The sequence below is a fragment of the Mastigoproctus giganteus genome, chromosome 8 (assembly GCF_048544385.1).
Source record: "Mastigoproctus giganteus isolate SK-2022 chromosome 8, ASM4854438v1, whole genome shotgun sequence".
Classification (NCBI taxonomy): domain Eukaryota; kingdom Metazoa; phylum Arthropoda; class Arachnida; order Uropygi; family Thelyphonidae; genus Mastigoproctus; species Mastigoproctus giganteus.
In genome coordinates this window covers 224,919,181-224,937,340 of record NC_143582.1, presented here as the reverse complement: position 1 = coordinate 224,937,340, position 18,160 = coordinate 224,919,181, and the positions used below count along the sequence as shown (strand labels likewise).

Here is an 18,160-nt window from a genome sequence, read left to right as displayed (position 1 = left end):
AGCATATTATTACTTAGAGATAACATATCATTCACAGATAAATAGTATAAATGATATGTTTTGTTGAGGCTGGCATAGAATTTTTATGAATACATAGAAGATATTTTGAAGATATTTATTATTCTATTGCAATGTTTCACAACACAGCCTTGTAAAGGGAAACTCTTGCTTGACCAACCTGATGAACTACTATGACCTTGTCACACGACAGTTGTATGTTTTGACATTATATACCTTGTGCTTTAGCAAAGCACATGACACAGTTCCACAGAGAGTTATTATAAATGTCATTTTCAAAGTAGAACAGGGTTATAAGTCAGGATTCTTTCTGGTTTGGTGCTGTGCCTACTCTTGTTTCTCTTGAATGATATAGATGAAGGAATACAGAGCACAGTGTCGAAATTTGCAGATGATATAAAGGTTTAAGAGGGGTTATTTTTAAAACTATTTAAATATTAGGGTATTTAAAGGGGTAGGAAGGCATTTAGCAATGAAAGTCAGGATGATTTGGACAGGCTTCGTGGATGATTGGAGAAATGGCAGTAATGCTTTAATGCAATGAATATAAAATTTCTATTTTTGAAATAATTCAAGAATAATTTACACACTAGGTGGGTAAAACTGTGTAAATAAAGATAGGGACTGCAGTCTTTTGATCTAATCATACATGCAGTTTATTAGAAAGCCAGTAAGGCATGTGGTATCTTATCAGTGATTTTCCATTATCTTTGCATCTGTGGAAAAGAAAGTTATAGTTCTGTTATACAAGTAAGTGTGAGTGAGATTGCATTTGTAATGGAATATTGTGCTTGGAAGCTGCATAAAACACCTTCCATTTGATTTTATAAACGTGAGCTGTTTGAATGAATTTAAGGAAGGATTATTACAGGTGATGGATGGATGAGGTGGGAATTTTGTGTGTGTGTGTTGCTGATACTGTATAAGTTACTTTGCATCATTTACCATTACTAATGCCTGATGCCAATAATTGTCTGGTGAGAATAATGGGGGATGAGAGGATACATTGAACAAAATAATGATATTTTATTTCATCACATCTCAGGTTTAAGTTTTGCCTCCAAGTGGACACTTTCAGTGCAAATATGAATAACTCGGACTTTGAGAAGCACAACCAGAACAAGACTGTAGCAACTAAGGCACTTGCTTTGGGTGTATTGCTGGAAGGGGCACACAAGTTAAATAATTTGGTGTAAGTCCATATTATATGGTTAGTTGGGAAGGAGGGAGGGATACACTTCTGAATAGCTGCCTTGGGCATTATGGATCTACTTAAGAATAATTGTCTTAGGTTCTTCAGGTGCGAAATACCTTCTCCCACCTTTGTTGAAAAATTTCCTCATCCCACTATCCATTGGACTTGGTTTCAGAACAGCACCTATAACAATAATCACATTGCTGAAATTGTTTGACAACTCTTGCTTACTGTTATTAAGTTTTATACATTGGCTTGATGTATTTTTAATTTTTTAACAGCTTGAAGAATGGATAAAACACTGTGGTGACCCCAGCAAGATACAAAATATTCCTCATAACTGCATATGTGTTAATAGTTTCAATCCTGAAAATTTGCTAACATTCCTTTGTGAGAATCATATTGTACAGCAATCATTTATGGTAAATATTTTTTAAAACTATTGTATAGAATGTTATTAGTTGTATTATTATATATTAATTTACATATAGTTCTATTCTTTGTGCTAGTTGATTCTGGACTTCTCTGGTTCCTGTAAAAAGCAGGATTTACCGAGTTTTAATTATGGATGCCCATAAAATTTGCTTTGATGCTTGCCTGGTGGAGCCTGAAAGTTATGCACATGAAACAAGACTTCATGAGATTAACTCTCAGAACTAAGTAGAAAATAAGCTGGAAATAATTAAACCAGTAACACTCTCAAAGATGAAAAACTTTTCACCAGTGGTGAAAAACCTTCTAATTTTAAACGTGATGACGTGAACAGGCGAAGTTTTTACGGCTCCAGCTAATAGAGAAGTTTTCTTAAAATTATGCTTTTTTATTAATTTAAATTGGCATATTAATTTATTTTCTAGGAGTGCTTTATATTCCTAGTAACAATACTTTAGTTTAATTTGAACTTAGATAGAGATTTTTTAGGTTATTATTAGTATCGGTAAGGATATCTAATCCACGTGTTGGACAAGTTTTGCAGCTCCCGCGAACTCTAAGTTTTTAATTATATTTAGCTGTTTTATTGACTTAATTGTAATATTAAATTATTTTCTATAAGTAGCTTATAGACCTAGTCAAGCTCCGTGGTTTATTTCGAACTTAGATAGCGCCATTTTGAAAGTAATTAATATCTCGTGTCCATAGATTTACTGTTCGTAACTTGCCGCCATTGTTATACGATACAACATATACCCCGAACTAGATAGCGTAAGGTTTAATGTAAAACTAGATAGCGAGTATAATAGTATCAATTAATCTGTAAAATTTACTAATATTATTAACTTTCATTGTCAATTAAATTGTACTTTTTTAACTAAGTGTATATAATGACCTAGTTTTTACAAACGTAACATTATAAATTAATACGTATAACTTCACAGGAGATAAAGAAGTTATAAAACGTAACTTGGAGATAATATTCGATACTGAAATACATATATATAGTGTTATTACTGCATTGGAATATAAGTTTAGGGTTATATTTTGTATTGGAATTTTACTTGAAATTGAATAGAAATCACGACTCAGACCAGAGCAGCAAAGCAAAAGGCTCAAACTAATGGGAGTGCTGTGGCTCAGGGAAGAACTAAGGGGGAGCTGTTGTCCTCTGAATCACAATCTTTTGAAATGCACTGCTTGTTTGATGTTTGTGGAGCAATCAGGAATGGGACATGATATTGCCAAGGTGTGTGTGTGTGTGTGCGTGTGCGTGATGTAAGGAGCGTGAGGAAATCAGGCGCCAACCAACTCATCGTTAGTATGAGCCTATATGAGAACTTGAAGGACAGAGTGGATGCCCTCCAAGGATTTAAATTGAGGGCCCATCAAGCTCTCAGCTGCCCACATCAATGCCAGAGCTTGCACTTGAACATCACGCAACACAGCAGCGCATTGTGTTTTATAGAGATTATTAAATAGGTTTAGTAGCATTCCTTTAGCTTCTTATTTTAAATTTAACCAGCAATTTTTGGAAATTACTCTCGGTGTGGGTGCCAATATTGTTGAACTAACAGCCATATTGTAGTCAATAAGAAATAGTGTAACATATATATATCTCAAACTGTAGTGTAAGGTATAAAGCAAAACTAAATAGCATAATATGAAGCACTGTATTAGGAATTTGTTAGCTTAGTATAGTATTATCAATTAATCAAAAATATTATTAATCTTATTAAATTTCATTGTTAATTAAATTGTATTTAAATGGAAATCATGACCCAGAGTAGAGCTGCGAAGCAAAGGTCACAGACTAGCGAGAGCGCTGTAACTCGGGGGAGAAACAAAGGGGGTGATTCTCCAATGCATCAGTCTCAAAAAAATGTGCGAAATGTGAAATGTTTGTCAAACTTTCTAAAATAGGACATGATCTAGCCAAGGAGGATGCTTTTGTGTGTGCTATGTGTCTAGAGTGTCAAGAAATTAGGGGCCAACTCAGAATTCTGATGGACGTCTATGTGAGCTTGAGGTGTAGGGTAAATGCCCTCAAAGAAATTAATATCAGGGTCCCATCAAGCTCGCAGCTCCCCAGCTCAACGGCAGAGCTCACTCCTGTGCATCAGGCAACACAGAGGCAATCTACAAGGCAGAATGCGCTGGTCCCAAAGGAACTAGTTATTGTTGGTGACTCTATTGTCAGGGAGACAGGGAATATACTATGCAAGAAGGATAGGTGGAACAGGACCAGGGTATTAATTCCAGGGGCAAAAGTTGATGATGTTGTAGAGTAGATATCATCTTTTAAGGGCACAAAAGGTGATATTGTTGTACACGTTGCAACTAATGACATTAAGAGTAAGAGATCTGCAGATTTACTCAACAAATAGAACTCAATGTTGAAAAAAAGTCGTGAGTTAGGGTTGAATGTGAACATGTCTGCAATTCTGCCGAGACACGATAGGAGGGAGTATATGATGAGAGCCTTGTCAATCAATTCAGCCCTGTAGAGATTGTGCAAGGCTCAAGGGTAAAATATTTTTCATCCTAGTCTGTGCTTGTTGACAGGAAAGACTGCTTCTACAGGGATGTGGCACACTTAAATAGAAAGGGTGCAACAATACAATATTTGCTGATGCTGTTGAGGCATTGTTAGGTGGATTGGAACACTGCTAGCTTGGGGGATACACAGACTAAAAGTTTAACAGTGGCGGCAGACAGAGGCAAAAAGTGATTCTTGCACTGCTTCTATTAGAATGAGCAGCAGCCTGGAAAGCAAGGTAATGGAGATTTCCAGGACTACTGGGAGTCACAGTGGAACAAGTAAATACATGAGCTGCATTAGGATAACTGAGAGTAGAAACAGGTGCATGTATACTTGCGTGTACACCAATGCTAGGAGTATAGTTAATAAATTTGATGAGCTTGAAGTGCTAATTAAGACATCAAAGGCAGATATTGTTGGGATATAAGTCACACAGATATAAGCAGTGCAGAATTGTAATTTGAGGAGTACAATGTGTACAGAAAGGTTAGAAAGGACAGGAAGGGAGGAGGGGCTGTGATGTTAGTTAAGAAACACACAAAATCTAAGAAAGTGCATCCAATTGATGTTGGTGGACAATGCAATGTTGAGTCTGTTTGGTGTGACATAAGCACTGGGAAAGGAAAACTGAGAGTAGGTGTATGTTATAGGCCTAATGAATCTGATGAGTATAATGAGCAGTTGTGCAGAGAAATAGAGTGGGTCAGTGAATCAGAATGTCTCATAATGGTGGATTTTAACTTTCCAGATATTGACTGGAAATTGCAGTTTGATCACTCGCACGCTAGCAAGACTTTTGTGGATTTATTGGATGATTGTTTTCTACAGCAACATATTCAAGAGGCAACTAGAGGGAGTAATACTCTTGATCTTAACGCAGTGATTATTCATGCATTAAGAATTTGCAGATAAAGGAACCACTGGCTGACAGTGATCACAGTGTACTGATGCGGGAATTACTTAAACATGTAACTAACATCAAAGTAAAAGGCTTGGCTTTTGCTTTCGTAAAGGTGACTACTGGGGTCTCAGGCAGTTTTTAAATTCTGTGCAGTGGGATCAACTGATGATGTTACCAATGTTGAATTCTAAATGAGAAGCCTTCGGGGGCTTAATTTTGGAGGCTACTATGCTTTTAATTCCAACTGAGATATACTGTTCAATGTTTAGGCCTAAATGGATGTCAGATGAATTAATGAGGCTCGTGGGAGAAGAAAAATGTATGGGATTCATTAGCATTAGCAAAGGCACATGATGCAAGAAAGCAAGCTTATATAGCATAGCATCAGCCAAAAAAAACCCTTATTTCACCCCTCCGTTCGTTCGAAATACCTGTCCAGCTGAGCCTTAAATTTATTTAGACTATCAACTTCCACAACAAGGGAAGGAAGTCTGTTCCACCAACCATCTACCAGTGCCAACTACCAAATATATGCAGAAGTTTGCTTTTAGCCAGCGGGTGGTTGATTGCTGAACAAACATCCATCTGTTGTTGTAGAAGTTGATAGCTTAAATAGATTCAAGGCAGAAGTAGACAAACATTTGGAGCGAGCGGATGGGTGTGTTTTTTTGGATTATGCTATATAAGCTTGCTTTCTTGCATCATGTTCGTTTACTAATGCTAATGATGATAACCTTTTCTTGAATACTTGAGTTCTTTACTGATGATCACTTCCAACCAATAATTAGCATTAGCATTAGTAGAGGCATATGATGCAAGAAAGAAAGCTAATGCAGCATCAGCCAAAAAAAAAAAAAAACTTCCACTTCACCCCTCCATTCGTTCGAAATACCTGTCCAGCTGAGCCTTAAATTTATTTAGGCTATCAACTTCCACAACAAGGGATGGAAGTCTGTTCCACCAACCAACTACCCGCTGGATAAAGGCAAATTTCCGCACATTTATCCTACATCTGTTTTTCCTCAATTTGAATTTATGCCCTCTCAAGTGATTATTCTGAGCAAGAGGAAGAATCCCATCAGCATTGAGCATGCTCAAACCATTCAAGGCTTTATACACCTCTATCAGATCACTTCACCGGTGCCTAGTCTCCAGATACTGTAATTTGCAAAACTTAAGCCTTTCTTCATAAGAGCAACCCTTTGTTCCATTCACTAATCTTGTTGCCCTTCTCTGTACTCATTCCAGCAGCTCCACATCCTTCTTGAAATGAGGCCTCCAGACCTGTATACAGTACTCAAGGTGTGGCCTGACCATTGCCTAATACAAGGGAATAATCACCTCCTTATCCCTGCTAGAAAAATTCCTGTATATCATTGACAAGACACCATGTGCTACTCTTCCAGCCCATCTGCACTGCTCAGAGAACTTCATATCTGCCTGCACAAATACCCCCAGGTCTTTTTCATTCTCTACCACTGTCAATGTAGTATCACAGAGTTGATACATTGCTCTGGGGTTGCTGTTTCCCATATGTAGTACTTTACATTTGTCAATGTTAAACTTCATTTGCCACCTCTCAGCCCATCTGCTCAACCTTTCCAGATCCTGTTGCAGCAGCATAGCATCAGTAGTGTCCTTAACAACCCTCCTAACCTTTGTATCGTCTGCAAATTTGGACATTAAGCTTGATATACCATCATCAATATTATTTATAAATACAGAAAACAATAATGGACCCAACACTGAACCCTGAGGGACTCCGCTAATAACATTAGTCCACGTTAGCAGTGTCCATTTTTTACCACTCTCTGTCTTCTCCCCCTCAACCACCCCTTTATCCATAGCAGCAATTTGCCTCTAATGCCACACTGCTCCAATTTGTGCAACAGTATCAAAAGCCTTTCTAAGATCCAAGTATATAATATCAAAATTATTCCCTGCATCCAGCTCTTTTGTGACTGCATCATAGTATCCAATCAAATTGGTCAGGCAAGACTTTCCCTTAACAAAACAATGCTGTGTCCGAGCTATAACTGAAGTCTTGTCTAGATGATCCTGCAGTGCTTCTTTAACCAGTGCCTCCATTAATTTTCCTGGAACAGAAGTTAAATTCACAGGTCTATAATTACTTGTGCCAGCCTTTGATCCTCCTTTGTGAATTGGGGTTACATTTGCACATCTCCAGTCTATGCTCTCATAATTATGGAAGTAAGGGTTTGCTTACTTCCTTTGCTGCCTCCTTTAATATAACTGGATAGATCCCATCCACCCCAGGTGCCTTTCTTGTGTTTATCTTCAACAATTTCTCCTCCACTTTACTCTCAGTTATTACAAGATTATCTAGCTTACTGCCAGAGTTGAACACCTCTGGCATTCTCCTCGCTGATTCGAAATCAATTAGAAATTCTTCATTGTTACCATTAATTTGCTTACTACCATGTCTTCCATGTGTATTAATCTCAATAGACAATATGCTCTCGTTTCACTGCATTTTCGTTATCCAGCTTACTTGTATAATGATTCCCCTTTCAATCTTCGTATGATCTGAATAATTGGTCTTTGTTTGCCTCTTGTGCAAGCATGAAAGATCAGTCCGCCACCGATCTGGGATCGGGTGGTGGACTGATCTTTCGATCATTTCTCCTTTGCAGCGATTTGTCTAGCGTTCGAAATGCAGCAATTCTCTGGCCATTATTGGCCTTGTGGTCCTCTTTCGAGATGGGGCGTAATGGTCCGTCTTTATTTTGGTTTATTTTTGTTTTGTTTTATTGTAGTGGTTTACATCTCTGTTGGTGATATTTCACATAAATTTGGACCTGGTGCCCGTCAGAGGGGGTACCGTTAAATTTCTATTTAATTGGCTTTTAAAATTCAATGAATTACTATTCGTACATTTAGATTTTCTAAATTATTTTAGAGATAGAGAGTTTCTGCTGAATATTTTTACTCTTGTTACCCCTCTCTTCCCTCCCTGCTTGGTTTGATTTAATTTAGGTTTAATTTCGACTTTTTTCGCTCTTGTCTTGCCATACCGCTGGCATTATTTTATTTTTATTTTAATCCTTATCTAATTTATTTGTATAGTTTTATATATATATATATATAGTCATATAAATTAGAATAAGGTTTAAAATAATAAAATAATGCCAGCAGTACGGCAAGACAAGAGCGAAAAAACAAAATTAAACCTAGATTCAAATCTAACAGGGAGGGAAGAGAAAGGTAATGCAGCGATTTCGTTGCATTACCTTTCTCTTGAAAATGCAGCGATTCCCTGACCATTATTGGCCTTGTGGTCCTCTGTTGAGATGGGGCATAATGGTCAGTCTATTTTTTTTATTTTTGTTTTTTGTTTTGTTTTATTGTGAATGGTTTAAATCTCTGTTTGGTGATATTTCACATAAATTTGGACCTGGTGCCCATCAGAGGGGGCACCGCTAAATTTCTATTTAATTGGCTTTAAATTTCAATGAATTATTATTCGTATAATTAGATTTTCTAAATTAATTTAGAGTTTCCGTTGCAATATTTTTATTCTTCGTTACCTTTCTCTTCCCTCCCTGTGAGATTTGAATCTAGGTTTAATTTTGTTTTTTCGCTCTTGTCTTGCCGTACTGCTGGCATTATTTTATTATTTTAAACCTTATTCTAATTTATGACTATATTTCAAGCATCATGTAGAGGAGTATGCTTTTTGCTGCCTCTGATGTGTGCTGTACCCTCCTTTTTATTTTTATTAAGTAATACTTCTTTTCCAACATTATTTAAATATAATTATGTCACGTGATAGTATTGGGTGAATTGCTAGCGCTGCACCTGTACTGCCATCTATAGTTTATTATTCGTTTATATAAATGGGTTAAGTTTATTTTTGTCAGTAGTGTGGATTTGCACTGGAGTGCTCTTGTCTGTTCTATTTTTGATTTTTGCTGGATCAGGACCACCGCTGTTCAATTCCCTGCATTGGCGGTTCGATCTGGGGATCGGTGTGGCGGACTGATCTTGCGATCGTTTCGCCTTTGCGGCGATTTGTTTCATGTTCGAAATGCAGCGATTCCCTGACCATTATTGGCCTTGTGGTCCTCTGTTATGATGGGGCATAATGGTCAGTCTATTTTTCCTATTTTTGTTTTGTTTTGTTTTATTGTGAATGGTTTAAATCTCTGTTTGGTGATATTTCACATAAATTTGGACCTGGTGCCCATCAGAAGGGGCACCGCTAAATTTCTATTTAATTGGCTTTAAATTTCAATGAATTATTATTCGTATAATTAAATTTTCTAAATTAATTTAGAGTTTCCGTTGCAATATTTTTATTCTTCGTTACCTTTCTCTTCCCTCCCTGTTAGATTTGAATCTAGGTTTAATTTTGTTTTTTTGCTCTTGTCTTGCCATACTGCTGGCATTATTTTATTACTATATTTTATTATTGAAATATAGTCATAATTTATATGACTATATTTCAAGCGTCATGTAGAGGAGCATGCTTTTTGCTGCCTCTGATGTGTGCTGTACCCTCCTTTTTATTTTTATTAAGTAATACTTCTTTTCCAACATTATTTAAATATATATATATATATATATATATATATATATATATACACACACACACACATCAAAAAATAAAAGTAAGGAGGGTACTGTTGAAGCAATGTACATAATATAATTTAGAAAATTACAAGCTAATTCAAAATAAATTCAAAAGATTTTCTTTTGAATTAGCGATGCTCCAGATTGGCACCTGTTTCTGTATTATGTGAAATCTCACTAAAGTGGAAGCATGGACTACCAACAATATGTGACTAAATGTACTAAAAATAATAATTAATAAAATAATATAAAATAGACAGACCATTATGCCCAATCTCGACGGAGGACCATGAGCCCAATAATATTCAGGGAATCACTGCAATTCGAATGCTAAACAAATCCGTGCAACAACGGAATGACACTAAAATCAAACCGCCGATGCAATAGATTTGCATTGCGGTGATCCTTATGCAGCGAAAAATAAAAGAACAGAAAGCTTAGTACAGAAAGCTAAACCGTACCACTGACAAAACAATATTCACGATATTTAGCTTCCATAGCTAAATAATTTAGCCATGTAGGAATTAGAGAATAGGATTTTTGAAGGATTGGAGTTCCCTATGCATAAGTGGAAAAGATACGTGGATGATGCATTCACTATTGTTCTAAAGGGGAGAGAGGTAGATGTGCTTGGTCTTTCTCAATAGTTTTTCTCCGTTTATACAGTTTACCTCAGAGGTAGAAGCAGGTGGTACCCTCCCATTTCTGGATGTAATGGTATACAGAGAGCGCTCCAGGCTTTAAACCACAATCTATAAGAAACCAATGTGTCGGAGCCAGTACACCCACTACAGGTCGGCGCAGACAAGGCAACATAAGAATAGCGTTGCTAAGGCACTATTTGATAGGATTAAGACCCACTGTAGTACCTCTGAGAAGAGAGAGAAAGAAATTGCACGAATCGCAGTGGACCTCATGAAATGCGGTTACCCCCAGAGGATCATGGATAAGTATAGTAGAGGTGTGGAGTCTATCCATAGAGAATTGGCTGTTCCGGTTACCACAGCTTACATTCCCTACTATCCAGGCCTTACAGAAAGTATTGCAAGGGTATTTTGGGATTATCAAGCACGCTGTGTGCAGCTTCCGAGTCAGAGGTTTTTTTTTTTTTTTTTATGTGAACTCCAAACATGAGAGATATTAGAACCTATAGTACTTAGTACCGTGCTTGGGTGGGAGGTTGAGAGGACGAAACAAGATATTTGTTGACATTGGACTTAAACTTCTGTAGATTGTAATTTTCAGGAAATACGTATGAAGGAAGGTTGTTCCAGAAAACGGCCGTTAAAATGAATAAATGAGGAAGATGAAAAGTTGGTTCTGTGGGTTTGAAGTTGGACAGTAAATGGATGTTGGCGGCACGTGTTCGGACTGTTTTGAAAGAGAGAGCGGGAATTATAGAAGCCAATTCAGAAGAACAGTGCCCATGGAAGTATCTGTAGAAGAGGCATGCAGCAGAAACAGTACATCTATGAGAAAACGAGTGGAGATGAATCATTAATTAACCTAACTGCCCTCTTCTGAATGGAATCAAGAAGCCTGAGAGAGGTTTTAGGGGCACCACCCCATATGTGGGAACAATATTCCATGGCAGGGCGGATTTGCAATATATACAGAGTGAGCAGCTGTTTGGAAGAAAAGTAACGCCGAGAGCGAGAGAGAAAAACAAGTTTTTTAGATGCAGAGGAAGCAATATTTGTAATGTGCTTGTGCCAAGAGAGATTAGAAATCAGGGTAATCCCCAAAAGAGATATATCATTTTGCCTAGAAATCGGAATGTCACTAAAGATAAGCATAGAAGCAGAAGAATCCTTTTTGCGAGATATAAGACAAGACTGAGTTTTAGAAAGGTTGAAATCAACTAAGTTGTCTTTGCCCCACTGGAGAATTACCTGAAGATCGACATTTAGGAATTGGTAGCAGATTTTCGAGAAGTTGAAGCTGATTGAGCAGGACAAGGTTTCTCAAAATGGAAAGTGGAATGCAATGTGCTATCATCGGCAAAACTATGGATGGGATTTCCAGTCAATGGAAGAAGGTCATTAATATACAAGGGGAAAAGATGGGGGAAAGAACTGAACCTTGGGGGACACCAGCATTAGTGGAGAAGTTAGAAGACAGAGAGCCATCTACCATCACCCTCAGTGACCGATTAGACAGAAAACTGGATAACCGATTTAAAAAAACAGTTGGCAAACCATAAGATGGAAGCTTGTTTAGAAGACCTTTATGCCAAACACGATTGAAAGCCTTTGAGATATCAAGAGCAACTGCTTGTGTTTCACCGAACTTTTCCATTGAATTAGTCAATAAATGTGTAACATAAACCAGAATATCACCAGTGAATCGACACTGACGGAATCCATACTGGCGATTGTTGATGACGGAAGGTTTCTAGGTAGTTTAAAAGTTGGCAGTTAATTGATTTCTCCATTACTTTAGAAAGGGTAGAAGTAATTGCAGTGGGACGATAATTGGATGGCAGGGATTTGTCACCCTTCTTAGGAACTGGCTGGATATGAGCAAATTTCCAAGCAGAAGGAAAAACACCTTTGGAATAAGAAAGTGAAAAAAAGGCGGCAAAGAACAGAAGTAAGTTCAGGAGCACAGGTTTTGAGAAAAGTGGAGAAATACCATCAGGATCTGGTGCTTTCTTAGCATCAAGATTCATCAAAATCCTTCTGATATCCTTTTGACGGAAGACCACAGGAGGCATTGAATGGAGCGTGTTGGAAATGGTGGGTGGTGTTTTACCAAGATCATTAATACATGAGCTGGAAGAAAAATGGGATGCTAGCAGGTCAGCTTTATCCTTGGCTGAAGTGACAACAGAACCATCTGGTTTGGACAGAGGTGGGAGCAGAGATGAGCAAAAGTTGTGGCCAATAGCTTTGGCAAGAGACCAGAATGCTCGGCTACCATTAGGGCAAGAAGCAAGTTTTCTACTCTTAGCCTGTTCAAACTCTAGTTTGGACTGATTAATAACTGCTTTACAATTGTTGCAAGCTTTGGTGTAGGCAGAAAATGAAACTGAAGAATTGGAAACAAGACAATTATGATATGCAACATTCTTCTCTTGAACAGCCTTAGCACATTTATTGGGAAACCAAGGTTTAGATAAAGGACGAGATTTTAAAGTGGAGTGTGGGATAAAGGATTCCATTCCTGCAAGAATAATTTCACTGACACAATCTGAGCAAACGTTAACATCAGAAGTTTTGAAACAGTAATCCGACCAAGGAAAAGAAGAAAAGAAGTCTCGCAGGTCATACCATTTTGCATTCTTGTAATGCCAAACAACACAAGGTTGGGAATAGCCATGAGATAAAGGTTCCATTGGAGAAGAGACAATCACCAAGTTGTGATCTGAAGTGCCTAAAGGAGCTCTCACTTCGACCGTGTACTTAGAAGGATTGTTTGTGAGAAAAAGATCAAGTGTATTGGCTGTATGATTAGGATTGTCCAGTATTCTTGTAGGTAAATGAACAATCTGTGCTAGGTCATTAGTAATTGCAAAAGCCTCAGCATCTCGACCAGCTGGGTCAGTGTGACTAGAAAACTCCAGCTGGAGTTGTGAACATTAAAATCACCAAGGAAAATTACCTCACTGTTAGCAAAGTTGGACCGGAAAAAGTCAAGTTGCAAAGAGAGGACGTCAAAAGAGCTCCTCGTGATTAGTGGAGTTGGGAGAACAGTAGAGACAACAGATGAATTTGACACAATTAGGTAGAGAGATTTTAAGCCAGAGAAGATCAAAGAGAGGAGATTCCAAACTGCCAAGTCTCTGACAGGGAATATCAGAATGGGCATATGCACAAGTACCACCTTTGAGGCGAAATGAATGATACAGCAAATAATTTGGGCATCTGAGATGAGCAGTAGTTGAATCAACCGATAACTGAGATTCTGTCAGAAAAAGTACATGGGGTTTGGCAGACTGCAAGTGGAAATGGACATCGTTGAGATTAGAATTGAGACCAGGTATATTTGTGAAATGAATTAGGATTGCTTGGGAGGTTTAGATCTTTTCGCAGATAAGCTTGCTCTATTAGTTTGACAATTCATGGTGTATTCAATGGTAAGAAAAAGTGGGTCGGACATGCTGTATGAAGTAATGAAATTTTTAGATATGGCGTACACATGGTAAGAATATACCCAGATCCTTGACATAACGTGGCCTCAACAATGCTCCCTGCATACACACTACTCGGACTCCCTCCAGTCACTATTTGGCAGAGTAGAGGTAGCAAGTTATACACTAGCTGATCCAGAAACCTCCTAGAGAGTTACCAATAGGTTCGGTCCAGTGTTCGGTCCAAGTAGCGGCCGGCCTGCAAACCCCATTTTAGAGCTGTACCCTCGAAATGTAAGGAATATTGGATCTTGCCACGACGTTCATCATAACCTCAACCTCAAAAGTCATCAATCATACTGCATGATGGAAGAAATAGGGAAGGGTTGACCGGAACTTAGCTCTAGCGACTAAACATGGGTTCCGCCACTTCAAGCCTCCAATAAGCAAAGTGGTTGTATTTCACCGGTTGATGAAAGTCATCTACCACCTAGTACTGCCTGGTAACATAGAGGGTCGGCGTTCCTCCGTGTGGTTTGGGCGCCACACCTCGACCCCTGCTTACGTTGGTTCACACCTGGGTGGTCACCCGCCATGTATTTGTGCATGGAGGTTATACCCAGGATTACTACAGTCCCACCATCGTGAAGGTGCAAGCAGAGGATTTGGCTGTCACAGACCATCCGGACTTCGCCGAAATTGGGTCCACTTTGACTTGAGTGTCATCCGAATATCAGTTCCATCAGCGTTTAGACTCCCAGGTAGCAAGTACAGCTTGTCTGGCATATCTGAGAGAATGTCTGTGACAACCTCAAGGACCAAGGTTGCATACAGTAGTGTCGCAAGTTAAGGACCCCATTTCAATTGAGTCTAGTAGTGGGGTTATATACAAGATCAAATGCCCGGATTGTGGGGATTATGTGGGGGAGACAGGGCGGCGGCTTAAGGATCGTCTGGGGGAACACACGAGTGCCATACAGACCACAGAGTTTGATAAGTCCGCTGTTGCTGAACACTTTTGGGAAAGAGAGCACCAGGTCTCCCCAGAAAATGCTGTCATCCTTGGATTGAGCGCATAGGTTCTGGGACCGCAAGTGACTCGAGAGTTTGTGGATTTGCTCATCTGATAACAATACCATGAATAGGGACAGGGGTGTGCAGCTTCACCCCTTTTTGAGGCTATAGTCCTCTCAAAAGATGAGTATTTCTGTTTACCACGTTCTCGAGCTGCTTCCGGTTCTGGTGCACGTGTAGGAACCTTTGCGTATGCGCCTGATCAACCACGTGTGCCGTGAACCTGATACTTAAGGATGTGCTGTGCAAGCATTATTTCTTGTTGAGAAAGGAGGCGGATGCCCCCGAAAGCTACAATTGTACAGTTTTAATAGTTTTAATGCTTTTAACCATATATATTTTATTGTATTGTAAAATTTTGTATTTTATTTTGTTTTTAGGCTTTATTCACAATCAGTTATTGTAAATAGATTATGTTACAGTATCCTCTATATTGTTTGTATAACGTACAGTATTAAATTATTTTAATTCAACGGTTGGTGTATTATTGTAATATCGTGAATATGAACTTTCCCAACCTCAGAGGCCTTTTTGAAGACAAAACAATAGTTGAACTGAAAATATATAGAAACAAATTAGACTATAGATGGCAGTATGGACGCAGCGTTAGCAGATCATCACGCTACTACCATGTAAATATAATCCAAAAATTAGAGGGGTAAAAAGTAAAAGTAAAAAAAAAATAATAATAGAAAAGCTATATATAGATATATACACCAATGAGCCAAAACATTATGACCAACAAGTCGTTATGCAAATCAAAGCAACTGCAGGTGAACTACGCCACATGTGCGGGTCGGGACACAGTATAAAAAACACCTGATACTGAGCTCCATTAATCAGTGTTACTCTTGTTCTTCAGATCGGAAAGGCAGTGGACTTAAGCGAGTTTGACAAAGGCCAAATTGTAATGGCCAGACAACTGGGTCAGAGCATATCCAAAACGGCACGGCTGGTGGGATGCTCACAGTCAGCTCTGGTTAGTACTTACCGAAAGTGGCGCCTCCATAGCCAGGTGGGAAAGAGCAGCAATGCATAGCACACGCTTCTTGATTAGACCGGGGTTCGAGCCCCTCACCACCAAATACGGAGGATGCGGTAAGGTCAGGGAATTACCACCGCATATCCCGGAGCAATATGGCCTTAGTTGCTAATACTCCTAAAAACCAAATAACAAACAATAACAACTTACCGAAAGTGGTCCGAGGAGGGGGAACTCACGAACCACCGGGGAGGTGTTGGACGACCACGGCTCATCGATGCTCGATGTGAGCAAGGGCTCTCCCGGATGGTATGTGGCAACAGAAGGGTGACTGTAGCACAACTCGCCGGTAATTGGAATGCTGGTGATGGGAGTAATGTGTCACCAACACTCAGTACATCGAACCCTGATGAAAATGGGGCTGCATAGCCACAGGCTGCTCCGAGTGCCCATGCTAACCACAGTTCACTGGAGACAGTGCCTACAATGGGCACGCGAGCATTGAAACTGGACCTTGTTTCCAGTTTCAGTGAATCATGTTTGAATCAGTCCGATGAATTATGTTTCCTGTTGCACCATGTGGACTGCAGGGTACATGTGCATCGTTTACCCGGGGAAGTGATGGCACTTGGATGTACCGTGGGACGAAAACAAGCTGTGGTGGCGGCGTTATGCTTTGGGCGATGTTCTGCTGGGTCCAGTCATCCATGTGCCGGGCACTCTGACGTCTACCACCTACCTAAACATTGCTGACCAGGTACACCCTTTCATGGCAATGGTCTTCCCCTCTGGTGGTGCCGTCCTTCAGCAGGATAATGCACCATGCCACGCCGCCCAGATTGTTTGAAACTGGTTCGCGAAACATGAGAAAGACTTCCGGGTATTGCCCTGTCCTCCAAATTCCTCAGACATTGATCCCATCGAGCATCTGTGGTTTGTGTTGGAACAGCAACTCTTATCTTCAGCATCTCAACCACGGACCTTACAGCAGTTAAAGGATCTGCTGGTTACGTGTTTGTACCAGATACCACAAGACACATTCCGAACTCTTGTAGTGTCCATGCCTCGCCGGGTATGAGCTGTTCTGGCTGCACATGGAGGACCAACGTCATATTAGGTAGGTGGTCATAATGATTTGACTCATCGATGTGTATTAGGGCTTGCATAAAACCGAGAAATTTCAAAACCGAGTTTAACCGAAGTTTATTCTTAAAACCAGTTTTAAAACCGATTTTCTCAGACTTAGGGAAAATAATTAAAAGCTTATAACACAAGTATTTATTTTATCTTGGGTAGATTGTACAAATCGTAATCAAATCTTTTAAACAAATTTATCACCTCTTATAGTAAAAAAAATAAAAAAATTAAAATGCTCCAAAAAGGTAACCAGTTTGAGATTATACAAAAAAATAATAAGCCCTATAATAATAATAAATAAATAAAAATAAACAACTTGGGGAAATTACTTTACTATTTATTGCTCAGCGTTTTTCTGAAAATGGCCCTTTAAAAAACACAGTATATTAAGCATTTTTCCTGATAGACTTGACCTTATTTTTGTGTTAAAGAGACCAGTGATCGAAAACACTCTCTCAGATTGGACACTTGTTGGTTTAATGGTCAGCAGTGCTCTATAAACTTTCTCCAGCTTTTCACTTCTGCTGCTAGTTGCCTCCGAAATTTTAAATTCTTTGCTGATTTCCAATTCACTCTGATATTTTGAAGGCTCTTCAGTTAATCTCTTTCATATCATACTCTCTAATAATCACTATATCAGTAATAATCACTATCATACTCTCGCATGAGTGTATCTCCGACATCGGAACTAGATGAGTCTTTGTTTTCTTCTAAAAGAACAGTTCGTTTATTTTCAGTTTCTTCATTCAACGCTAAGACTCCTTTGGAATGTTTTGCAAATAATCTCTGATAAATCTCTTCAACATGCTTTTTCAAAACTTGCTTACTTGGAAAATCAAAAGTTCTTGAACCTGAATCTTCTTTCCTAAACTTTTTGGGGTTGTGTAGATAGCTCAGCAAAGCCACAGTTTGGCAATTTCGTCTTGCATTGTAACGCTGCCAAAAGGCTTTGGTGAAACTTTAAAGCAAATGGGGTTTCTGCTGTATCAAGCTTAGCAAGCAGAAATTCTATTGAAGACTCTGCTTTAAGTAAGTCTGTATCTTCAGAATCATTTCAACTGGTCGCAAAGTTTCACATAGCAATTCAAGTGTTTTCCAGTCATCGTCAGACACAGCTTCAGTTGACAGTACTGCACATAGAGCATTTGGAATGCAATTTTTCAATTTCAAAAATCTCTCAATCATATAGAATGTGCTATCCCATCTAGTCTTGC

At 38.9% G+C, this 18,160-nt stretch overlaps 1 protein-coding gene across 1 annotated transcript in view; it reads left to right on the top strand.

Annotated features, from left to right (window-relative positions):
* The window catches only part of LOC150082373 (meiosis inhibitor protein 1-like), a 183,615-nt gene that overhangs the window by 70,704 nt on the left and 94,751 nt on the right, over positions 1 to 18,160 (top strand). Inside the window, exon 7 of the mRNA XM_090380496.1 lies at positions 1,495 to 1,635. Coding sequence (XP_090236622.1) covers positions 1,495 to 1,635 — 141 coding nt within the window. The remainder of the gene's footprint in view (positions 1 to 1,494; positions 1,636 to 18,160) is intronic.